The 26,686-nt window shown below is 39.6% G+C and overlaps 1 protein-coding gene across 3 annotated transcripts; it reads left to right on the top strand.

Annotated features, from left to right (window-relative positions):
• The first annotated feature begins 2,139 nt into the window (after window positions 1-2,139).
• Window positions 2,140-3,690, top strand: LOC143671182 (protein BEX3). Of its 3 annotated transcripts, none has more exons than XM_077146173.1 (3): window positions 2,140-2,273; window positions 2,688-2,761; window positions 3,134-3,690. In XM_077146173.1, the coding sequence occupies exon 3, from the start codon at window positions 3,157-3,159 to the stop codon at window positions 3,451-3,453; it is 297 nt and encodes a 98-aa protein (XP_077002288.1). In that variant the 5' UTR covers window positions 2,140-2,273; window positions 2,688-2,761; window positions 3,134-3,156; the 3' UTR covers window positions 3,454-3,690. The 3 variants fall into 3 exon arrangements, with proteins under 3 accessions (XP_077002288.1, XP_077002287.1, XP_077002286.1); XM_077146172.1 differs by having other exon boundaries at window positions 3,107-3,690; XM_077146171.1 differs by having other exon boundaries at window positions 3,104-3,690.
• Window positions 3,691-26,686: the final 22,996 nt, after the last annotated feature.

Below are 26,686 nucleotides of genomic sequence, written 5' to 3'. Positions count from 1 at the left end.
CTAGCAACTTATTAAATTCTCCTTTTTAAAAGCCATTCTGTTTCTGGTATATTGCATTCTGGCAGCTAGCAAACTAGAACACATTCCAAGAAGAATTAACACCAATTCTGCTCAAACTCTTACAAAAAAATTGAAAATGATGAAACATGCCATAATATTACCTCATACCAAAAGCAGTTAAAGATACCACAAGAAAAGAAAATTACAGACCAAAATCCCTTATGAATCTAGATGCAAAAATCTTTAACATAATACTAGGAAGCCAAATTCAACAGCACATTAAAAGAATTATACACCTTGATCAAGTGGGATTTATCCAAGGTATTCAAGGGTTGTTCAACATAAGAAAATCAATTAATGTATAACATCACATAAACAGAACAAAGTAAAGAAATACATGATCATAACAATTGATGCAAAAAAAAGGCATTTGACAAAATCCAGCACCTCTTCCAGATAAAAACACTTAGAAGATCAGGAATAAAAGGAAATTTCCTCAAAATGATAAAGCTTATATATAAAAACACACTGGCACCATCTTACTCAATGATGAAATATTGAAAATTTTCCCCAAAAGATTAGGGGAAGCAAGACAAGGATGCCCTCTGTCACCACTGTTATTCAAGACAAATTAAGGCACCAAGAGTAAGATACCTTCTCTAAGGAAAGGTTGCCGCATCCAGGGTACCTCTGTCACGTGGGAAGACACATGGTGATGTTTTTTGGCCCTTCTTCCCTGGTTCTGGTTTCAATGGTGCTATCAGCTTATATGGGTCCTTCTGGATTCCCCTGGGTCATCTTTTTTCACTGAGCTCTCCCCAAAATGTCTCTGGACATTTCTTTATCTCTTAGCTTCTCCTGCAGCATTTTCTTTCTAAGCTCACTCTCCGTGAGCTCTCTTAAAGAACTGCAGTAAAAGATTAAGATCCACCTTGAATTGGGTGGGTCACATCTCCTTGGAAGCAGCCTAACCAAAAAGGTCCTACCCACAACAGTTCTGTACCCAGAAGAATAGATTAGAAGAACATAGGGTTTTCTGGGGTACATAACAGATTCAAACCAGCACAATCTACAACTTCTGTAATAAAAACATTTAAATATTTAAGAGGGTGAAAAACCTGGTAATAAACATAAATCACACATGCATACATACATACAAATATGTGTCTGTATGTATATATAATTTTAGTTTTATATCTTTTTTTTTTTTACGTGTCATTTTAAAAATGAAGTTAGGGTGGTGCAATGGTGGCTCAGTGACAGAATTCTCACCTGCCATTCCAGAGCCCCAGGATCGATTCCTGGAGCCTGCCCATGCCAAAAATAGAAAAAAGAAGTTAAACTTTCAATTTTCAGATAATTGTAGCTTCACATGTAGCTGTAAAAAAAAAAAATAAAGAGATCTTGTGTTCGTTTACCCAGTTTTTTTTTTCCCCAAGTGGTAAAATCTCCGGCCAGGAAACTGACATTGATATAGAACCTTACAATCACCACAAATTTCCATCCTATTGTCTTTTTTCATCTACACCCACTTCTCTCCCTCCTTCACCTCTTCATCTCCTGGCAATTTGTTTTCCATGTTTATAATTTTTCTGACTTTAAGAACGTTACATATTTGGAATCATATAGTATGTTATCTTTTGGTATTGACTTTTTTTCCAGTGGGCATTATTCTCTGGAGAGTCATCCAAGTTGTTGGGTATCAATAATTCCTTCTTTTTAATCACTTTTTAATCGCTGAGTAGTATGCCATGGTACCAATTTGTTTAACCATACAGCCACTGAAGGATGTGTTAGTTGTTTACAGTTTTTGCATATTATAAATAAAGCTGCCACATTAAAAAAATAATAAAATAAAAGGCAAGACCACAGGCCTCACGATGGGATGCAGACCTTCCCTGGTAACCAGAGAAGGGCTGTGGGCGCACTGCTGTGTTACTTCTTGTGGTCTCTTCCATTGGAGAAAACCAAGATGACTGACGGGGCTATGCGCTGGGACACCTTGGCTCAGAGAGGCGCGAAGGGGTGCCTGTGCCTGTGCCTGTGGTGGAGAGGGGGAGGGTGGAGGGAAGGAGAAGCGGTGGAGAGGTATCATGTTGCACTGCCCTTCCACCGGGGTGGGGGTTGGGGGTCGGCGGTGTCGCACGGCCCTCACGTGACCAGGAGCTGCAGAGTGACGCAGCTTTCAGTGCAGTCTTCACTCCCGTCTGGGAACTAGCTCCGTGCCGCCGGCGCACAGCGGGCTGGCATCCGGCCCGGGCAAAGCGGGGCAGGTAAGGGTCCCGGGACCCGCGAGCTGTGGCGCTGCAGCAGCCGCCTGCTGACCCAAGCGGCGGGCACAGGGGGAAACAGCGCAGGGTTCCTGGCCAACTTCCACCCCGACACACCCAGGCATTTGGGGGAACAGAAATGGTGGCCCCTGGTGGGATGGGAGAGTGCAGAAAGGCTGGTATTCCAGGGAGAGCAACAGAGCAACCAAGAGAAACATGGGAAGTCGCCTCCCCCGGGGTCCCTGCTGGAAAAAGGCGAACACTGCGTGGGGAGTACGGGGAGTGGGGTGGCTGAGGGTGGAGACGGGAGACGTGGGCGATAGCGGCGAGGAGGTGTCTGTGAAGGCGCTGGGTGGTAGCGAGCCCGTGCCAAGCGCTCGGTAGCAGCAGACCTCCCGCTCGCTCCCCTCATCCCAGCCAACTGTAGGTCTGCGGGCCTGACGGTCAGGACGAGAATCCGGAGGAAGAAGATACCGCCAGGATAGGCCCAGGTCGGTGTGAGGGACCGTGTTGGGGGCGGGGCAATGTCGAGGCCAGTCTGAGACCCCCCCTCCCAAAACCCCATATCACCCCCACCCAGGTCCTCCATTTTGGTGCCTGCGGAATCCTGGAGCTGATATGTAGGAAAAAATGGTGGGCTTTGGGGAAGGGAGGGGTGATGGGGGAGTGGAAAGGAGAGACTTGGGCTGGTAGTTCCCTAGAGGGCGTACAAGTTCTCTCAGGTGGGAAAAATGAAATTTAAAAACCGTTGATATCCAGGGCTCTATGGCCTGTTGATCCGTGCATAATGCATTTAGTCTCTGTTCTTGCATTTGTCCTACTTCCGTTTAAAGAAGACCAGAAAAAAAATCTCTTCATGGCAAATATCCACCAGGAAAACGAAGAAATGGAACAGCCGATGCAGAATGGAGAGGAAGCCCAGGGCGAAGGCCAGCCACCTGCAGCAAATAATAGACAGGGACAGGCTCGCCGACTTGTCCCTAATTTTCGATGGGGCATACCCAATAGGCAGGTCAATGATGGGATGGGTGGAGATGGAGATGATATGGAAATGTTCATGGAAGAAATGAGAGAAATCAGGAGAAAACTTAGGGAGCTGCAGTTAAGGAATTGTCTGCGTATCCTTATGGGAGAACTCTCTAATCACCATGACCATCATGATGAATTTTGCCTTATGCCTTGACTTTTGCCATTATCCATGAGATTAATACTGTGATTTCCACTGACTTTTTCTTTGCATTTTCCTGGTATGCCTTTTCTGATCTGTTTACTGTGAATCTAACGCTATTTCCAAGTCAGTGGACCTTGTGCTACCAGTTTCTAGTTGGAGGTTGCCTTTACACCCAGTCTAAATCTGCCAGCCGATTTTCACCTGTTTGCATGGAAAGATGTAAAATTAATAAAGCAATTTAAAAAGCAATCTATACATTTATTATTGTCTCATTAAAAACATGTATACTTCTATATAACAAATATGAAGCAAAAAATCTGAAATTAAATACACCAGAGTGTTGGCTGGGGCACATTTCTGCGTAAATACTGCTTCAGCATATTTAAAATAGAGTAAACCTTAAGTCTTTTCCAGCCTTTTTACTCAGCAGAATAAATTCATCCATTACTACAGATGTATTTCTAAAGGATTAGTCTTCTGTTTTGTGAAATAGGGAACAATGCTTGCTTTACAGGGCTGCTGAGTAGAACAGATGAGGTGTGGAACTGTTTTAGGCTGACTCTTATCCAGATCCCCAGCATTTACGAGGACCCTGGACCTCATCAGTTAATTGGGGAGGATTAAAAGCCATTTGCACCTGTGCTCCCAAGGCTAGGTGGCAAAAAGGTGCGTTCCACCATACCACTCCTGATATTTGCAATCTCCTGCTACCCTGATTACTATCATGTCACTTGGGCATATTTTCTCTTCTGCTGGGTCCTGTTCTCTCTGCTTATCCAGTTGCTGATGTGCTGGAGTCCTCAAGGTAACAAAGCCCCACTGACTTCTGTGGAATCCCTGGTGGGCCATGTCTCCCACTTTGACCCCTAAAGCAGTGTGAAGAATGCCCTTCTCCCCACTTTAGAATCCTATTTTTCCTAGTGAGTACCATCCCCACGGTTCTTGAGCTTATATTGGTTCTTAGCAAAATGATGCTTTCTGTTTTTATGTTCATGGCCCTTTTCATCAAATAACTCAGTTACTAATGCATTGGAGTCTAGCTCAGGAGACATATCTAGGTGTTAGATATCATTCAGTATTCAGAATTGCACTATTGCAGACTTCCAAAGCACAAATACAGGCTGCAGACTTTGTTTTGTCTGATTTTTACTCTTAGCATTCATTTTCCCAAAGGAGAAAATTGACAGGCCTACACAGCCAGTTTAGCAGACTTACTCACACATGTAAATTACATTGAGGGAACAATGCTAAAGCTGAAACACATGTCATCTCCATCCCATCCCTACCTGAAACGTGAAACTACCTTGTAGGACTTTAACACTATTACATTTTGAGTATTAGTATATGTATACAAGTGTGTGCCCTCAAAACAATGATTTTGTCTTAATCATTCTGAAGATCATTTTCTAGTATAGTGCTTGGCATGTAGATATTTAATTATTAATTAATATTATTTTTAATATTAATTACTATTGTCCCTAAATGGCCTAGGGAAACTATCCTCACTTATCTGGAAAGGAACATAGCAAGGAATATCTTTAACCATCTTTTTTTTTCCTTACCTTTTTATGCTAGTGTTTAGAGGAACACAGACCCCTTAACCTGCATCAGAATCACCTAGGGAGAAGGTTAAAAATGTTGACACTTGGATGCCACTTCCCATTTCCCCCACTCCCTTTTTCTTACCACATCCTACCCTCAAAATTATCTAAATCAGGAACTACTCTTTGGACGGTCTTCTAGGAGATTCTGATGCATTTGAGTCTTGACTGCATAGGCAGAAAGAAACATTAGCAGTGACTCTACCATTTTACAAACATTATGATCTAAATTACCTTATTTTATTCAAAAATAAATATACCTTTCCAAAATACAACATTCTAAAATTGAACTATGATAAACAAGCGAAGTATGTCTACATTTGGACAAATAGTCTTTTTTTATCTTTTAAAATATCTAATTAGATTAAAGCATTATCATGAATTTGTTAATAATTTATAATAATTATAAAACTGTTAAATTAAACATTATCATTTCTATGTGAGTTTGTGCTCTTAAATTGACTTTGTTTTAATCATTTTGGAGCTCAGTTTCTCACACAGTGCTTGACACAGTAGTTATATAATAATAAAATAATGCATTTAATTATTAGTTCATTTCTAATATAATTATTCATTAACTGAATTATTTAACTAACTAATAGATAACGTTTTTGTGTCTGTGTGGGGTAATTGATATTTATTTTTTCATGTTTTAAAAGTTTCTATCAGGAACATTTAATAATATATTACTTTTTATAATTACTTATGTAATACAAGGTCATTTTACATATTTACATTATGCAGAAAAGGTGGGAAGAATATAAACAAAACTATAATTATGGCATCCACAGATACCACTTGTAAACTTTTTGTTATCATTCTATATTTAGTCGTGATAAAGGTCAAACTCAGAGCCTATTATGAGGAATATTGCCTCTTCCAAGGAGACAGCTTTAGCATGTCACATTTAGTTTTTCAGTTTTGTTTTTTTAAATGTCTCCCACTCATGATCGGGACCCAGCATCTTGGGAATGAGAAAGCCTTCTTGATAAAAAGACACAAGAGAAAAATGAGACAAAATAAAGTAGTGGCTGAGAGATGAACAGAATCGAGAGTGTATGCTACAGGTTATTCTTATGCATTATATAGATATCCTTTTTTTAGGACATGGTGTATTGGAGTGGTTAGAGGGAAGTACCTGAAACTGTTGAGCTGTGTTTCAGTATCCTTCGTTCTTGAAGACAATTGTATAGATATATTAGTTTTAGAAAAGTGACCATGCGATTGTGAAAACTTTGTGTCTGGTGCTTCTTTTATCCAGGGTATGGACAGATGAGGAAAAAATATTAAGGATAAAAAATAAATAATAGGGGGAGGTAAAGGTTTTGTAAAAACTGGGAGGATTGAAATACTGTTTATCAACGAGAGGGAGGGGTAAGGGATATGCGCTGTATGAGTCCTTTTTTTCTTTTTAATTTTTTCTGGAGGGATGCAAAAATTCTAGAAAATGATCATGCTGAAGAATACACAGTTATCTGATGACATTGTGGGCCACTGATTTTATAATATGGTTGCACTGTATGTGTCTGGAGATTTCTCAATAAAAATATATTTTTTAAAAAAGAAAAAAATAATAGTAAATAAAAATACACAGGTAAATAAAAAAAAGTCTCCCACTCATCAAAGCTAGTTGGATTACATATAATCTTGATTTGCAGAACTTTCAAGGTAACAGCTGTCACATTTGCACAGGCCAACTCTCAGTTCACAAGTTTGGGAATATTAAGCGAATACACTATTTAATAGAACAAGACACAACTGTCTATTTATGAAATGTAAAAGTTGTCAGAGACTGAATCACATGAATGAAATAGATAAAATCCCATGTCTGTTCTGTTTCCTTTCCTGACGTCACATAGATATGTAATAAACATACTGATTTTGTTTAGAAGATCCAGCTTTTACATTTTCAAACAGGTAACGTGTAATGTAGTTGTCATTTCGCGTGTAACCAGTCAGTGTATTTTCTAAGGGATATAAATATACATAACCAAATTAAATAAGCCTCCCTATGAATGTGAAAATCTTGATGTTTATTTCTATTTTAAATCTTTTTACCCAAACATTTGAAAAGTTACAACTGGCATGTTTAAAAATCAACTCTTTTCCTTGTAACTGATGGAAAACATTTTATATTTAGTAAAAATTAACTTTGCTGAATTGCATATGAAGAGAAAAACCCTCAGACAAATGCCCACTAAAAATGAGTAATTTTCCTACAAATGAATAGAGCTTTATTATATTTCTGATTGTAAAATCATGCATTATAAAGTGTTTTTGTTGCATTTTGGAGTAGAAGAACAACCATATTAAGAAAATTTTAAAATCTCACATCCAATACAGTCTCCTTTCCAGAGATCACATGATTATCAATTCATTTTAAGTTTTCTTATCCGTTTTTCTCAAAATTAACAAGCAATCCTTGGACTCTAGTTAGTTTAGGTGAATACTATCTCAGTGATACTTGGGCCATCATATTTTGTTCGTGTATAACAAAACAGACTTTTTCTCAGTGTGTGTGTTTGTGTTTGTGGGTGTGCAAACAGCCCTCTCTTCTCCATAAGACTCAGATATTAGGAACTGAATTTTATTTTTTATCCATTCTGACAAGCTCTGACATGTAATTAGAAGGCTTAAACTATTTTCTTTTAAATTGGTTATTCCCAACTTGCTAATGCCTGTTAATTTTTTCAATCTTTTTTACCTCTGTATTTCATTTTGAATTGTTTCTATTGCTATGTCTTCAGGTTCACTAATCTTCTTTTCTGAAATGTCTAATCTGCCATTAATATCATCCAGTATATTTTTCAATTCAGACATAGTTTTTATTACTAGAAATTCTATTTGGATCTTTCTTACATCTCTTATGTCTCTACTTAACATGTTTAATTTTTCCTCTAGCTTCTTGAGTATATGCAGTGCAGTTAGATGTTTTAAAATCCTTGCCTAATAGTTCTGTCATTTTTGTTATTTCTGGGTCGGTTTCATTTGATTGATTTTTCTCTTCATGATGTGGGTTATATTTTCCTGCTTCTTTGCCTGCCTGGTAATTGTTGATTGGATGTCAGAAATTCATGAGTTTTACCTGTTGAATACTGGATTTTTTCTTGTATCCTTATAAAAATTTTAATTTCTATTCTGGGTCACAACTAAGTTACTTGTAAACAGCTTGATCTTTGGGGATTTTATTGTAAACTTTGTAAGAAAGAACCAGAGTAATGTTTAGTTTAAGGTTAATTGTACCCGCTATCTGATATCCTGTGATTTATGAGGTTTTCAAGTCTGGTTAGTAGTAAAAAGCAGTATTCCAGAACATGTTAGTTTAAAAAATTGTTCCCTTTAATTCTTTATGGGTGGTGCTTTTCCTAATTCGGGATAATTTTCTCACAGGCATGTACTGATCAGTCCTTGGTTGAATGCTAAAAGGGAGATCAGTATTCAGTTGAATACTAAAGGGAGATCGTTTGCAGAAAGAAGGAATTCTTTCTCTGTGTAAATCTTTTCTCTTTGATACTCTGCTCTGCAAGTTTGGTTGCATTGGCCTCATTGAACTCCTCACTTATCCTAAATTTTATAGACCACTGTTTCTGCCTGGATTCCCACTTCCCTGCATGTGACCTGAAAGCTTTCTCCAGGAAGTAATCTGGGGTAATCATGACAATAACCTTCTTTGTTTTCAGTCTTTCAAGTATCACTGACTTCTGCTGCCTGAAACCTGCTGTCTTGAGAACAGTTGGCTCATATCATTATGAATCTGTCAGCATTCTCAAGTCCTTGGCCCAGTTCTATCCTTGAATATGGAACAGCGGGCAAAGACTTGCATTTCCCAAGGAGCCTAGCAGGGGTAGAATGACACAACAAATTAAAAAATGAATGAAATTTAGTATTGTACATATCAGTGCTTTTAAGAATCTGTCACACAAACTACCTGCATAAGAATCTCCTCTCTGTCTTGTTAAAAAAGCATGCTTCAGGGCGGGCCGCGGTGGCTCAGCGGGCAAAGTGCTTGCCTGCTATGCCGGAGGACCTCGGTTCGATTCCCGGCCCCAGCCCATGTAACAAAAACGGAGAAACAAAATACAATAAAACAAGAAAATGTTTAAAAAAGATGTTTCCCTTTCTTCCTCCTTTCCTTCCTTCTATCCTTCCTTCCTTCTCTCTGTCTTTCCTTTAAAAAAAAAAAAAAAAAAAAAAAAAAAAAAAAAAAAAAAGCATGCTTCAGCACCCTCCAAGACCCTATGCAATAGACACCTCGAATTAGGCACTAGTACAAACATTAACACTCTCCCCTAAGTGATTCCAATACACACTAACACTGGAGAAAATACTAGTTGTGCAGTGAAAACACTATTATATTGAGTACAAGTATGTCTAGAAAAGACTGCAAGGAAATATAAAATGTCACAGAGGTCCTATATATATACATTTTAAAACACCTAACACTAAGTCAGGAACTATTTTCAAAAACTTTTCAACATTTCTCACATAGGGATCTGCTATACAATAGGTACATCTAATATACAATAGATGTATAGATTTTATTGATGGTTTTAATTTTTCCTACAGAAGTGTTTTTGAATCAATGGTGTTATGTTACATATGCTGTAGTCTAATAATCAAGTAAGATATATATGTATATGGGCATGTTCATATACAAATACAAAGATACATAAAGGAATTAATTACTGCAAGTATTTTGGAAAGAACATGGGAATAAAAGTTATTTTTCTGTTATTCAATGCTATTTTATAAATGTTTAAATTTTAAAGTTCCAATCTTATTGCCAATAAAAATATTTTTCTGAATATATATGTAATTATGCTAATTTGGAGTATAATAATGGTAGTAAATGTTAAATAAAGGTAATAATAACAATAGTTACAATTAATACATTTTGCATGCACCGTGTTCTGAAGGGTGTTCTAAGTGATTTAAAAATAACTATCAGTCCATTCCTCATAAGAAACCTGTGAAGTATTGTGTTAGTTTGAAGCTGTTATGTACCCCAAAAAAGTCATATCTTTTAATCCTGATTCGACATTGTGGAGTGGAAAGCCTTTTGAACAGATTATCTCCACAAAGATGTGGCACACCCAATTGTAGGTGTTGCCTTTTGGCTATATGGAGATATGACGCTTCGCTTTCAAGGTGGGTCTTGATTAGTTTACTGAAATCTTGTAAAAGGGAAAACATTTTGAAGAAACCTCAGATGCAGACACTTGGATAACAGTTGCTTCAGAACTGACACAGATGTTTTGAAATGCTTGGAGTGCCAACAGAGAGAAGATACCTAGACATGGGGAAAGCCCAAAAAATATCGCCATATGTCTCCCTTGAGATGCTAATCAAGCCAGAACCCACAGTTGCATACCAGAGAAGCTAACTGAAGGCCTACTGAAGCCATGTGAGGAACCCCCACAGAAAACAGAGGCTGAAAGCAACAGAGCCTAGGAGCAAGGGACCAGCAGATGCCAGCCACATGCTTTTTCAGCTGGCAGAGGTGATCCAGATGGCATTTCGACAATTTCATAGCCTTAGAACTGTAAACTATTAACATAATAAATTTTGTTTATAATATCTGTTCCATTTCTCATATATTGCATTCTGCAGCTTTAGCAAACTAAAACAGATTTTGGTACCAGGAGTGAGGTGCTGCTGTGGTTTGTAAATATCAAATATGTAGGAACAGCTTTTTAATAGATAAGGGGAATATTCTGGAAAAATTGTGAGGACCTTGGTACCAAGAGACTGTTGGTAGAAATATGGACTGTTCTAGTTTACTAGCTGCCAGAATGCAATATACCAGAAACGGAATGTCTTTTAAAAGAGGGAATTTAATGAGTTGTTAGTTTACAGTTCTAAGACTGAGAAAATGTCTCAATTAAAACAAGTCTAAAGAAATGTCCAATCTAAGGCATCCAGGGAAAGATACCTTGGTTCAAGAAGGCCAATGAAGTTCATGGTTTCTCTCTCAAGTGAGAAGGCACATGGCGAACACAGTCAGTGTTTCTCTCTCATCTGGAAGGGCACATGGCAAACACGGCATCATCTGCTAGCTTCTTCTCCTGGCTTCATGAAGCCCCCCGGGAGGCATTTTCCTTCTTCATCTCCAAAGGTCACTGGCTGGTGGACTCTGCTTCTCGTGGCTATGTCGTTCTGCTCTCTCTGAATCTTTTTCTTCAAAATGTTTCCTCTTTTATAGGACTCCAGTAAACCAATCAAGACCCACCCAAATGGGTGGAGACATGTCATCACCTAATCCTGTTTAACAACCACTCTTGACTAAATCACATCATCCAGGGAGACGATCCAATCACAGTTTCAAACATACAGCATTGAACAGGGATTATTCTACCTTTATGAAATGGGATTTTGGTTAAAACATGGATTTTCTAGGGGGCATACTTCCTTTCAAACCAGCACATGGACACTAAGGATGCTTTTGATAAGGCCTTAGATGGAAATGATAGATGTGCCACTGCAAATTGGAAGGAAGGCTGCCTTTGTGGATGGAAGGCAGAATTTGAGAGTGATGAACTTGAATATTTAGCAGAAGAAATATCCAAAATAAATGTGGAAAATGCAGTCAGGTTTCTCCCTGCAGCTTATAGTAAAATGTGAGAGGAAAGAGATTAATTTGAGAACTGAACTCTTGGGTACAAAGGAAACAGAAATTGATGGTCTGGAAAATTCTGGGCTTCCAGAAAGTGAGACCCCAGTGAATAGAGCCCACATGAGGATGTGACCAAATATGGAACCAGTCAGTCATTTCAGAACATGTGAGGATTGAAGATGAAGTTATCCAGAAAGAAATTGTGGAAAGTCCTATTGTCTGATGGTTATGATCTCTGCATACTACGTAGAAAACCAATAAGAGTGTTGTAAATCTGTTTAAATGGAGCCACTGTCAGTCTGGACTAAAAAGGACAAAAAAGGGACAAATTGAAGGAAAAATTACTTCAGAGGCAGGAACATGGAAGCTAAGGTCTAAAGCCAAGAAACCTTGGGCCAGGAGAGTGAACCCACTAGGCACATGGAAAGGATGAGTTTGCTCCAGAAACAGAGGGCAGGCCTTCCTCCTAGATGCTCAGGAAGAGTTTTCTGTCCCAGGCCTCAGAGAGTATGGAGCACATAAACCAAGAATTGCGGGGAGCTTGGCTGCCACCCCACTGTTCTAGAGGGGCTGAGTGTGTGCCATAGAGATGATAGAGATCCTGTGTGCTGCCCCAAAGCTTGGAGAGGGTGGACACAAAAGAAAGGTGGTACTCTTAACGTGCCCAGTGTTGCAACTCACCCCAGTGTTTGAAGAGAGAGCAAGGCTGCTGCATAGGCCCTTAGAAAGGGTGTGCCTGATATTTCTAAATCCCCAAGGACAAATGACTCTCAGACTGAAATCCAATGGAGTTTCTCCTGCAGGTTTTTGGAACTGTTTGAGTCTGGTGACACGTTTGCCTTTTGATTTCTCCCTATGCCAATGGAAACACATATCCTATGACTGTCCCTCCTTTGTATATGGGCAACGGATAGCTTGTTCTGAGTTTCACATGTCCAGAGCCAGAGGAGAAATTTTGTCTTAAAACAGACCATGCCTGTAGCTGACCTTGATGAGATTTTGTACTGTTTGAGATGTATTGTTATTGAAATTGTTTAAGGCCTTTATAATGTTGTTGTAGACTGAATGTATTTTGTATATGGAAAGAACATCTCTTCTTGGGCTCCAGAGAATAGAATGTGTCCGTTTGAGGCTGTTACATACCCTAAAAAAGCCATGTCCTTTAATCCTGATTCAATATTGTAGGGTGGAAACCCTTTTGATTAGATTATCTCCATGAAGCCGTGGCATGCCCAATTGTGGATGTGGCCTTTTGGCTAGATGGAGATGTGACTCTGCCCATTCAAGGTGGGTCTTGATTAGTTTACTGGAGTCCTTTAAAATGGGAAACATTTTGAAGAAACCTCAGATGCAGATGCTTGGAAAACAGTTGCTTCAGAGCTGACAGAGAAATGGATGCTTGGAGATACTTGGAGTGCTGACAGAGAAGTCAGATACTAGACACAGGTAGAGCCCAGCAGACATCATCCTGCGCCTTCCAATGAGATGGTAATCAAGCCAGAAACCAGAGTTTTGCCCCAGAGGAGCTAAGTGAAGACCCATAGAAGCCAAGTGTGCTGCTTTGAAGGGATTATGTACTCTAGAAAAGCCATGTTTTAATCCTCATCCATCTTGTAAAGGCAGCCTTTCTTTCAATCCCTATTCAGTACTGTAGGTTGGAAAGGTGATTAGATTATCTCCCAACTGTGGGTATTAAATTTTGATTAGAGGGAAGTGTGACTCCATTCATTCCTAATGGGTCTTGATTAGTTTACTAGAATCCTTTAAAAGGAAACATTTTAGAAAAAGCGAGAGAGCCATACAGCCAGAGACTTTGGGAGATGAAGAAGGAATACACCCCGGGGGAGCATCGTGAAACAAGAAGCCTGGAGAAAAAGCTAGCAGATGTTGCCATGTTCTCCATGTGCCTTTCCAGTTCAGAGAGTAGGCCTTAAAATCATCAGCCTTCTTGAACCAATGTATCTTCCTTTGATGCCTTAGATTGGACATTTCTATAGCCTTACTTTAATTTGGACATTTTCATAGCCTCAGAACTGCAAACTTGCAAGTTAATAAATTCCCCCTTTTAAAAGCCATTCTGTTTCTGGTATATCACATTCCAGCAGCCCCAGAAAACTAGAACACCAAGTGAGGAACCCCCAAACCCCCACAGGAAACAGAGGCCAAACGCAATAGAGCAGAGAAGCAAGGGGCCAGCAGATGTCAGCCACATGCCTTCCCTGCTGACAGAGGCGTTCCAGATGACATCAGCCTTTCTTGAGTGAAGGTAATCTTTTGTTGGTGCTTTAATTTGGACATTTTCACTATCTTAAAATTGTAAACCAAAAATGTAACAAAATTCCCCTTGTGAAAGCTGCTCCATTTCTGTTATTTTGCATTCAGACAACTTTAGCAAACTAATACAAGGATATACTATCAATTTCCACACTTTACATAGGAGGAAACTGAAGCATGTAGAGGTGAAGCAAATTATCTGAAGCTGTAACAGTAAGTTGCAATAAAAGGATGTAGCCCGATCTATGTGCCTTAAAAGTCAGCACTCTCAGCCTCTCAATAAAGTAAATAATGAATAAGTTAAAATGATAATTAGAACATCTGGAGAGAACCACCTACTCTTTAAATATAATTTTAATATTATATTGTTTTTCTAGATATTTTAGCAGTGGCAATTTCCAATCCAACTGTTTATAAGAGGACCGCATTTTCTCTCATGCTTAATAAAAATTGCCAGGGTGGGAATAATCAGGTAACTGACATTGGGAACTGAAAAAGAAAAGTGAAAGAACAACATTATAGTCCCTTATATTGAAAAACTTAAACAGTCATCATAATAAATTAAAATTATGAGAAAGTTGAAATTAGGAGACAGTAGAAGCTATGAGAAGCAGAAACTAGGACACAGAGGAATGCTATGAAGTAAAAAATAAAAACACCTCTCAATAACGGAAGGAAAAGGTAAACTTTGTATGTATAAATGCCTAATACCTAGGAGAAAATGTGCCAAGTAGATGCCTTCTGTCTTTTGGACCCATACACATTTTTAAAGTGAATAGGTATTGTACTGTAAGCAATATCTCCTAAAATGTTTAACATATGATTCCATTTATATAAAGTACGAAAACGGACAAAAACTAATATTTGGAGTTAGAGTGGGATAGTGGTTATCCTCGGGATGTGGGGAGAAAATGGAAGGGTACTTGATAAAGTCTTCTGGATGCTTGTAACAATTTACTCTTGATCTGAGATATAGTACATGGATATATTCAATAGATGCCCTTTTCTGTATATCTGTCTCTTCTTTCTTTTTTCTTTTTTTTTACATGGGCAGGCACCGGAAATTGAACCCGGGTCCTCTGGCATGGCAGGCAAGCATTCTTGCCTGCTGAGCCACCGTGGCCCACCCTCTTTTCTTTCTTTTAATAAAAAGTAAAAGAAAAGCCCTGTTCTAGTTTGGTAGCTGCCAGAATGCAATATACCAGAAACAGAATGCCTTTTTAAAAGGGGAATTTAATAAGTTGTTAGTCTACAGTTCTAAGGCAAAAAAATATGTCCCAGTTAAAACAAGTCTATAGAAATGTCCAATCTAAGGCATCCAGGGAAAGATATCTTGATTCAAGAGGGCCGATGAAGTTCAGGGTTTCTCTCTCAAGTGGAAGGGCACATGGTGAGCATGGTCAGGGTTTCTCTCTCATCTGGAAAGACATGTGGCGAACAGGCATCATCTGCTAGGTTTCTCTCCTGGCTTCCCTTCACGAAGCTCCCCGGGAGGTGTTTTCCTTCTTCATTTCCAAAAGTTACTGGCTGGTGGACTCTGCTTCTAGTGGCTATGTCATTCTGCTCTGCTCTCTCTGAATCACTCTCATTCGCCAAAATGTTTCCTCTTTTTATAGGACTTCAGAAACTAATCAAGACCCACCCAAATGCGTGGAGATACACCTCTACCTAATCCAACTTAACAACCACTCTTGATTAAATCACATATCCAGGGAGATTATCTAATTACATACAGTATTGAATAAAGATTATTCTGCCTTTACGAAATGGGATCTTGATTAAAACATGCCTTTTCTAGGGGACATATATCCTTTCAAACCAGCACATGACCTGAAATTTCCTCCCTTTTAACCACATTCATATATACAATTCAGTGATGTTCATTACATTCACAGTGTTGTGCTGCCATTACCACCATCCATTACCAAAACATTTCTAAGTAGGAACCCTGTACATTTTAAGCCTTAAAGTCCCATTCCCTATGACCACTACATCCTTTTGTAACCTAAATTTTAGGTTCTAACTCATTGAGTTTGCTTATTCTAATTGTTTCAAATCAGTGAGATCATACAATATTTGTGATTTTGTGTCTGGCTTATTTCACTCAACATGATGTCTTCAGGGTTTGTCCATGCCATTGCACGTATCAGGACTCCATTCTTTTCTATGGCTGCATAATATTCCATTATATGTATATACCACATTTTATTTATCCATTCATTGGTTCATGGACACTAGGGTTGCTGCAACCTTTTGGCAATTGTGAATAATGCTGCTATGAACATTAATGTGCAAATATCTGTTTGAGGCTCTGCTTTCAATTCTTTGGGATATATAATGAGTAGTGGCATTGTCAGGTCAAGTTGTAGTTCTATACTTAGATTTTTGAGGGAATGCCAAACTGTATTCCACAGAAGCTGCACCATTTTACAATGCCACATCAATGATTGGGTCCCTATTACTCTGTGTCTTATCCAACACTTGTTATTTTCTGTTTTTTCTTTTTTATAGAAGCTATTCTAATGGATGTGAAACTGTATCTCATAGTGATTTTTATTTGCCTTTCTCTAATGACTAATGATATTGAGCATATTTTCATGTGCTTAATAGCCATTTGTATATCCCCTTTGGTGAGATGTCTATTCAAGTCTTTTGCACATTTTTTAAATTGATCTGTTTCTCTTTTGTGGTTAAGTTAAAGGAATTCTTTATATATTCTGATTATTAATCCACTGTCAGATATGTGGTTTCAAAATATTTTCCCCCTTTGTGTAGGCTGTCATTTACATTCATGATAAAGTCTTTTGAAGCACAAAAGTTTTTTATTTTGATGAGGTCCCATTTATCTATTTTCTCTTTTCCCACTTATGCTTCAGGTGCAAAGTCTAAGAAACCATTGCCTAACACAATGCCATGAAGATTCTTCCTTTCATTTTCTCCTAGGAGTTTGATAGTTCTAGCTCTTATATTGAGGTCTTTGATCCATTTTGAGTTGATTTTTGTGTTTGTGGTCAGATAGGGGTCCTCCTTTTTATGGTAAATGGATATACAGTTTTGTCAGCACTAATTGTTGAAGAGACTATTCTTATCCAATTGAATGGTCTTTGCCATCTTGTCAAAAATCAGTTGGCCATAGGATATCTGGGAAGATGGTGGAATAGGATAGGCTAAGTTCACACCTGCTCCAAGGAACAACTAGAAAAGTGACAGAAAAATGAATGGGATAGCAGTTACAAGGTGCAAATGACCTGGGGGTGGTGGTTCTCCATGTCGGGATGTCCTGGATTGTGTTAGTTAGATTCAGTTGTCAACTTGGCCAGGTGAGCATACCTAGTTCTGTTGCTGCGGACACAAGCCAATGATACGTAAACCTCATCTGTTGCTAATTACATCTGCAGTCGGCTAGGAGGCGTGTCTTCTGCAATGAGTGATGTTTGACTTAATTGGCTGGTGCTTAAATGAGAGAACGCAATGTAGCACAGCTAGCAGCTCGGCATTCCTCATCTCAGCACTCGCAGCTCAACCCAGGCCTTTGGAGATGCAGAAAGAAGTCCCCCCCGGGGAAAGTTGTTGGAACCCAGGGGCCTGGAGAGAAGACCAGCAGAGACCATCCTGTGCCTTCCACGTAAGAAAGAACCTCAGTGGAAAGTTAGCTGCCTTTCCTCTGAAGAACCAACAAAATAAATCCCCCTTTTATTAAAAGCCAATCCATCTCTGGTGTGTTACATTCCGGCAGCTAGCAAACTAGAACAGGGAGGGTAGTAATTATGCTTGCAGAATTGGGCTTAGAGAGAGGGAGGCCACATCTGAGCAACAAAAGAGGTTTTCTGTAAGTAACTCTTAGCCACAACTATAGGTAAACTTAGCTTCTCAACTGCAAAAATGGGCTTCATAAGAGCAAGCCTCAAGATCACGGTCTTGGCCTATTGCTTTGGGAGTCCCTCATATTTAAGACAATATCAAAATACTGTCCAGTAGTAAAGTATAACAGTTTTATATTTTTTTCTTCTGAAACTCAAGGGACTTTGCTAGTACTTTTTAATTAGCTACTCAACATATTCTGGGATGTACCCGGGTATTACATTAAGCTATACAGATTTACAAGCCCTCATTTTCATTCTCTCCATGTGTTTAGGTGGTATAAATGAGCTATCCAGACAGGTTGAGTTAGATTATGCACTACAGAAAATTTAGGTTTTGGACAACATAAACCTCTCTTCCTTTGGTCTCATACAGTAGGTGAAGTTCTAAAATACAAACAATGTCATCCTTACCCCTCTATTCTGACATACCTTAGCCCCAACCCAATCAGTTTCTTTGTTTTTTTTTACATGGGCAGGCACTGGGAATCAAAACCCAGGTCTCCAACATGGCAGGCGAGAACTCTGCCACTGTGCCACCATTGACCACCCTCATTCTTATCTCTAACGGAAGCCTGATCTTATTTTTCATTTCTTTCATAGTTGTTGCATGTAGCAATGCTGGCTTTCAGAGCTGCAGAACTCCAACTCTGAGTCTGATGTGTCACACGGGTAGCCAAAGTTCCAGGGGTTCACATATATAGCCATGGATAACCAGGTTATACACATATAGTATCTCAAAATTTAGAAATAACATTTACAGCTCCAGACAAATGTCACTGTTATAAGAGCTTAAAATTTAAGCCCCAATTTTCTTATAAATATATTCTAATAAAGACCATACAATATTTGTTCTTTTGTTTCCAGCTTATTTGGTACCACATAATGTCCCTGTTCTAGTTTGCTAGCTGCTGGAATTCAACACATCAGAGATGGATTGGCTTTTAATAAAAAGGGATTTATTTTCTTAGTTCTTCAGAGGAAAAGAAGCTAATTTTCAACTGAGGTTCTTTCTTACTTGGGAAGGCACACAATGTTCTCTACTGGCCTTCTCTCCAGGCCTCTGGGTTCCAAGAACTTTCCCCCAGGTGATTTCTTTCTGCATCTCCAAAGGCCTGGGCTGAGCTGCGAGTGCTGACATTAGGTATGCTGACCTGCTTGGCCTGTGCTACATTATGCTCTCTCACTTGAGTACCAGCCAATTAAGTCAAACATCATTCGTTGCAGCAGGCACGCCTCCTAGCTGACTGCAGATGTAATCAGCAACAGATGAGGTTCACATACCATTGGCTCCTGTCCACAGCAACAGAACTAGGTACCTTCCCCTGGCTAAGTTGACAACTGAATCTAACAACCACACTCCTCAACTAATATTCCTAGCCCTTTTCTTTTCTCCTTCTGGGACCCTGATGATTCTTATATTTGAGCACTTTGTGCTGTCTGTTAATTCACTGAGATCCAATTCCAATTTTTCCAACCCTACTTGTGGATCTATTTGAAGCTAGACAGATAGGCAGTTTGGAAGACTGCACTTTCCATTTCTTCCAAGTAGATAGTGCTCTTGGGCCTCCTCTTCCCCTCAGACCCACCTCTTCCCAAACTGTGGCAGCCAGGTGAGCTTTTCCAGCCATGTCCACTGGTCTCATTGCACACTGAAACCCTCCAACCCCAAGGCTGGTGGGGTGAGCAGTGTGCATCTCAGTGGAGATTCTCCTTGTGAGCCTGAAGGGACTGGTGGCCCCTAGACTCCCTCATGGAATGATCTTGGGTTGTGGGACTGGGTATGTCAGCTGCCCCTGTCCATAATGTACATGGAAATGTCTTCTGGCTAGGCATGACATGGGGTTCAGGGCATGGTGTGGTGCAAGAGGGGTTCAAGGTGGGCTGACCCAGGGTGTTGGGAGTACCATGGGATGTGGCAAGGGATACAAAGCCTGGGGACATGGTGTCAATGCAGGGAGCAGCACAGAGGCAGGGGGTGGCATGGTGTGGGTGTGGGGCAAGGTGTAAGATGTGAGCGATGGGCAGAGTATGAAGCAGGCTGTGAGGCAGGGCACAGCCAGGTGTGGAGTGTGGCATGGGGGTGGGGAGCTGTGTTAGGCAGGGCAAAGGGGTGTGAGGCAGGTTGCAGCATGGTGACATAGGGTCTCTGGTCAAGCCATGGTGTGGGGATGGGGCATGGGACTGTTCGTGGCATTGGGGAGTGGGGGCAAGCCATGGTGTGAACCCACAATATGGGTGCATGGGGCATGGGGGGCGAGGCATGGATGCAGATTGTGGGAGGGGTAGTTCATGGGGTGGGTTGTAAGGGACTTGGATAACAGGGCATGGGGGGCAGAGAATGTTACATGGGTTGCACAGGTGCATGGGGCATGGGTGATGGGTGGGTGATGGGTGGGGGGAGCTCAGGGTTTGCAGGTGCACAGGAGGCAGTTGCACAGGGTGAGGCATGAGGTACATGGGTGCACTGGACATGGGAGGCATGGAATAGGTGAATGGGGCACAGGTGGGTGGGGATGGAGCACAAGGTGCATAGTTGCCTGTGTTGGGGATGTGAATGGCAGGGCATGTGTGTGCAGGATGCAGGAGAGGCAGTTGCCCTTGGTGTGGTTTCAGGGCATCAGGTGTGACACAGGGGTTGGATGTCAGTATGGGTCTGAGTGCAAATGTGTGGAGCACAGGGGTGCCAAAGGGCAGGGTGCCGTGTGGAGTGCAAGGTACATAGATGCAAAAGCGTGGGGTGGTAGTGCACTAATTGTGCAGGTGCACAGAGCATGGTGTGGCAGCATGTGCGTGCATGCTCATGGTAATCACAGGTCTATGGAAGCAGAAAAGAGGGGGTGGGTGTAGCACCAGGTGGGTGCAGGAAGGCAGAGCTTGTGAGCAAAAGGACATGGATCACAGGGCCTAGAGGCACAGTTTCTTGCTTCCTCATCCTCACCTCCCTATCTGTACACTCCTAAGGGCTCCAGGCCCCAGTATGGAATGGGAATAGCAGGCTCTGTGTGCTAGCTGGATGGTCTCTATGAGCAGGAAAAGCAAGTTTACTGGCTTTCAGGTTCCCCAAGGGAGCTCCAGACTGCAGAGCTGAGGTGCTGATAGCCTAAGCTAGCTTCAGGGCAAGGACTTCCCTGGCTTCAGCTTCTTGTCCCTGGTGGATCCTGACAGAGCCCATTCACCCCTTTCTCCAACTCGCAATTCCTCAGCTTTTTCATCCAGGACCTCCCTATATAGTGTAGTAGATCCTCTCAGGTCACTCACACCCTGAAACTGCTATCCCAGTAGCTTTTCTTTCACTTTTCTATTTATTCTTTGGAGCAGTTGTGTATTCAGCCTATCCTATTCTGCCATCTTTCCAGAAGTGTGTGATCAGTTTTCAGGAAATGTGAGTCCTCCAACTTCCTTCTTTTCAAGATGGTTTTGGCTATTCAGGGCCACTTTCCCTTCCAAACAAATTTGGTCATTAGTTCTTCCATTTCTGTAAAGTAGGTTGTTGGAGTTTTGATTGGAATTACATAGAATCTGCAGATCATTTGGGGGTAGAACTGACATTCTGTAAATCATTTGGGGTAGAACTAATATCCTAACAATATTTAGTCTTCTATTCCATGAGCATAGAATATCCTTCCACGTATTTAGAATTTCTTTGACTTCTTTGAGCAAACCTTTGTCGTTTCCTTGTTTAAGAACTTTACTTCCTAGGCTAACTTATTCCTAGATATTTGATTCTTTTAGTTACTATTGTAAATGGAATTTTACTTTTGATTTCCTCCTCAGATTGCTCATTTCTAATGTTTAGAAACAATACTGATTTCTGCATATTGATATTGTACCCTGCCACTTTGTTAAATCTGTTTATTAGTGTTATAGCTTTTTAGTACATTTTCCAGGAATATATATATATGTATGTATATATAATCATGTCCTCTACAAATAGTGAGCTTTACTTCTTCCTTTCCAATGTGAATACCTTTTATTTCTTTTCATTACCTATTTGTTCTGGCTAAAACTTGCAGTACAATGTTGAATAACAGTGGTGACAGTGACATCCTTGTATGCTCCAGGTCTTAGAAGGAAAGCCTTCAGTTTTTGACCATCGAATATGATAATAACAGTGGTTTTTTCACATATGCTTTTTATCATGTTGAGGAAGTTCCCTTTTATTCCTATTTTTAAAGTGTTTTTATCAAGAAAAAGATGCTGTGTTTTGTCAAATCCTCTAGCACATGTGTTTCTCCCTTTCATTTTGTTAATGCGTTGTATTACATTGATTTTCTAATGCTGAACCAACCTTGCATACTTGGGATAAATCCCACTTGATCATGGTGTATTTTGTTGGATCTGATTTAAATGTTTTATTAAGGACTTTTGCATATGTATTTCTAAGAGAAATTGATCTGAATTTTCTTTTCTTGTAGTACCTTTATCTGGCTTTGGTATTAGAGTGATTGATGCTGGCCTAATAGAACGAGTTAAGGAGTTGTTTCAGTTTCCCAGGCTGCTTAAAGCAGACCCCATGAAATGAGTTGGCTTAAACAATGGAAAATTATTAGCTTACAACTTTGAGGCTGAATAAATTTCCAAAGCAAGTTGATGCTTTCTTCCCAAAGACCAGCTGCTGGCAAACCTTGACTCCTCTCACTCAGGGCAAGACATATGTCAGTGTCTGCTGTTCTCTCCCTTCTCTTCAAAGTTTCATTGCTTCAGTTTATTACTTTTGTGGTTTTTTCTATATACATTCTTTCCCTTTATAAAAGGCTCCAGTAATAGGATTAAGTTCCATCATGAATAAGGTAGGTCATACCTTAACTGAAGTAAACTTTTCAAAAAATCTTACCCATAGTAATGGATTGGATTTAAGAACATGTTTTTTGGTGTATATGCAGCTTCAAACCACCATACTCCACTCACTGTATCTGAAAAAGTTGTGGTCTTTCTACATGCAAAATATACTCATTCCTTCACAACATTCCAAAAGCCCAGTCATTTCAGAAACAATGCTTAGTACAAAATCTCATCAAAATCAGTTATATGTGTGGTCTTTCCTGGGACACAGTTCCCCTGTCTGTGGACCTGTGGAACTTAGATAACAAATTATCTGTTTCCGATATACAAAAGAGAAACAGGCATAGGATAAAACTCTCATTCCCATAAGGAAAAATTGGAAGGAAATCAGGGTTTCAGTTCCCAAAGAATTCTGGAAACCTATAGGGCATATGCCATTAAATTTCAAGGTCTGAGACTCATCTATGGAAAAATTTATTTGTCCTCTGGGCCTGATGAAGAAGCAGCCACACTCCTTACAAGTGTTTGCACAGTAGCCATGTTCTTCCTGAATACTAGGATGAAGACTCCAACCTCTTCAACCATCAGGATGGTGGCTAGGTTCTCCATAATCCTTGGGTTTTCTGCATCACCCTCAGAGAAAAATGAGCTGACACCACTCTTCCTGAACAACAGGATTGAAGGTCCATCTCTCCTAGTGCTAGGACAGAGGTAACATTCCCACACACCTATGTAGGCCCACTATCTTGCCCCAAGAAGATGTCTTCAGTCCAGACCTCAGTTTCTATGTTCCTGCCTATGAAGAGATTTTTCCTTTAATCAGTCTTTATTCTGTCCTTTTTAGTCCAAGCTGGCAGTGGTTCCATTCATATAGATCTCATAAAATAACTTGCTAATTTTTCACATAGTACACAGGGATCTAATCCATCAAAAATTGAACTTTACACAGATCTTTCCTGGTTAACTGCACCTCCAATTCTGACATGCACTAAATGTCTACCTGGATCCATGTTCAAATAAACCCTCACATGGAGCGTTATTCTCTGGGGACCCATTTTGGGAAGCTCAAAAACTTCCAAGCCATCAATTTCTGGGTTTTTATTTCTCATGCCCAGGATTCAGCTCTCAATTTATCCTTTCCTCTAACATTTTACTAAAAGTTGCAAGAAGAAACCAGGCTGCACTTTCCACTCTATGCTTTTAAATCTCCTCCACTAAATATTCAAGCTCATTGCTTTCAAATTCTGCCTTCCCTCAGGCATCAGAACTCAATTTTGCCAAGTTATTTGTCACTTTAAAACAACAGTCATCTTTCATCAATGACACATTAATCATTTGTCTAAATCTTCATTGGAAATACCTTTAGCATACATATTTTACCAACAGTCTCTGCAAAGCAATCTAAGTTTTTCTATCAAACAGCTCACAATTCGTTAAGCTCCTACCCATTACCGAATTCCAAAGCCATTTCCACATTTCTGGTATTTCAACACCAGCACCCCACCCTTCTGGTACCAATATTTGCTTTAGTTTTGTAGGCTGCTTAAAGCAAATAACATGAAGTGGTTTGACTTGAACAAGGGATATTCATTAGCTTAAAGTTTTGAGTCTGTGAAAATTTCCAAATTAAGACATCATCAAGTTGATGTTTTCTTCCCAAATACTGGCTGCCATCAATCCTTGGCTCTTCTGCCAAATGGGAAGATATGTGGCAGCTTCTGTTGGTCTCTCCTTCTCTTTTGTGTCTCATTGCTTTCAGCTTCTCGCTTCCGTGGTTACTTTTTCTCTCTCTTTCTGTATTCATTACAATTGTAAAGTGCTCCAGGATGAGGATTAAGACCCATCCCAAATGAGGTGTGTCACACCTAACTGAAATAGTCTCATCAAAAGGTCCTACTTACAATGGGTCCGCACCCATCAGAAGGGACTAAATTTATGAACATGTCTTTCTGAGGCTCATACAGCTTTAAGCCACCATACACTACCTTCTGGACCCCCCCCAAAAAACATGTCCTTTCTACATGCAAAATTACAAGGTACAAGATCAACATGCAAAAAATCAGTTGTGTTTTATATACCAGCAATGAATAATATGAAAAGGAAATTAAGATGACAATTCGACATACAATAGCATCTAAAAGGTGAAAGACTAATAATATGCTATCAACTTAAAAATACTGCTGAAACTAAATTTTTTTAAAATTTAATAAATAGAAAGATATCCCTCATTCTTGAATTAGAATAATTAATAACATCAAGATGACAGTGTTACCCAAAGCAATATATAAATTCAGTGCAATCCTTTTCAAAATGCCAATGTCCTAAGCAGTCTCTTCAATAAATGGTGCTTGGAGAAGTGGCTATTCATACGCAAAAAAGAATGAAAAAGGCTCCATATCTCACACCATATACAAAAATTAACTCAAAATGAATAAAAAATCTAAACATTAGAGCTCAAACCATAAAATCAGAATATAATGTGCTGCCAAATACGTAAAGAAATTAGAACATTCATACATTGCTGGTGTGAATGTAAAATGGTGCAGCCACTGTGGAAACAGTTCAGCAGTTACTTAAATGGCTGAAGAGTAAATTACCACTTGGCCTGGCAATTCCACTTCTAGGTATATAACTAAGAAAAATGGAAACATGCAGCCACTCAAAAAATTTTATGCAAGTGTCCTTGGCAACACTATTAATGATAGCGAAAAAGTGAAAAATAAACTCAAATACACATCAACTAATGAATGGAGAAACAAAATGTGGTATATTCATAGAATGGACAATTATTCAGCAATGACATGGAATGAAATACTGCTACAGGTTATAACATAGATTGTGTTAGTTTGCAAGCTGCTGGGATGTGATATATCAGAACTGGAAAGGTTTTATAGAGGGGAATTTAATAAGTTACAAGTTTACAGCTCTAAGGAAAGGAAAGTGTCCAAATTAAGGCACCAAAAGAGGTTACTTTCACTCAAGAAAGGCCAATGGGTCAGGAGCAACTCTCTCAGCTGGGTAGTCACGTCGCTGGCATCTGTTGTCCCTTATACCTGGGCTCCATTGCTTTTGATGCGGAGGTTACTCACTTTACTTCTCCAAGGCTTGCTTTCATCTCTTGGCTTCCTTTGGCTCTCTCCAATTTCTGGCTTGTGTAACATCTCATCGTAATGTCTGCTGGGCTCTGAACATTTCCAAACATCTGTGTCTCTGTTCTGTGAAACAGCTGTTCTCCAAGCACCTACCTCTGTTCTGTCAACTCTGAGGCTTCTATCATTTCTATAGGCTGTGTCATTTCTGGCTCTCTTTCCAAAATGTTTCCTCTTTTAAAGGAGTCCAGTAAACTAATCAAGACACACACAAATTGGGCAGAGTCAGATCTCCATCTAATCAAAGGTCACACCCGCAATTGGGTAAGTCACACTTCCGTGAAGATAATTTAATCAGAGGCTTCTACATACAATATTAAATCAGGATTAAAAGAAATGGTTGCTCACACAAAATTGGATTAGGATTAAAATATGGATTTTGTAGGGTACATAATACTTTCAAACCGGTACATGGATTAATCTTGAAAATATGAAAGTGAGTGAAGGGAGCCAGTCACAAATGAATACATATTGTATAATTTCATTTATATGAAATATTAAAAATAGAGAAATCCATGAAGACATAAAGTAGATTGGTAATTGCTTAGGGTCCCATGGTTGGGGACGCAGGAATTGGTTGCTAATGGGTGTGGTGTTTACTTGAGGGGTATGAAATTTATCTAAAATTGTGTGATAGCTGCACAACTTTGTGAATTTACAAAACCACTGAATTGTACACTTTAGATGGGTGAATTTTGGGTCTGTGAATTATAGCTCAATAAAGCTTTAAAATTTATGTGATTACAGACTCCTTGTTGACCAAAATGGTGTTCTAAGATCTTCCAGGCCTTCATTATTCCACAGAATCTCTGGACATTTTGCAAAAATGGCAAAGCCATTTTCCTCAAAACTCCAGAAAACAGTTAAAGGGTTGCAATTCAGTGTGATTGTTAAAAAAAAAAAAATGCAACTTAAACCTAGTAGAAGAAATTCATGGAGCCCTTGTGGCCCCTCCTCCATTCT

Source organism: Tamandua tetradactyla, chromosome X (genome assembly GCF_023851605.1).
Source record: "Tamandua tetradactyla isolate mTamTet1 chromosome X, mTamTet1.pri, whole genome shotgun sequence".
NCBI classification, from domain to species: domain Eukaryota; kingdom Metazoa; phylum Chordata; class Mammalia; order Pilosa; family Myrmecophagidae; genus Tamandua; species Tamandua tetradactyla.
Note: the sequence above shows the minus strand (reverse complement) of the source record. Positions and strands in the feature narration are given on the sequence as shown.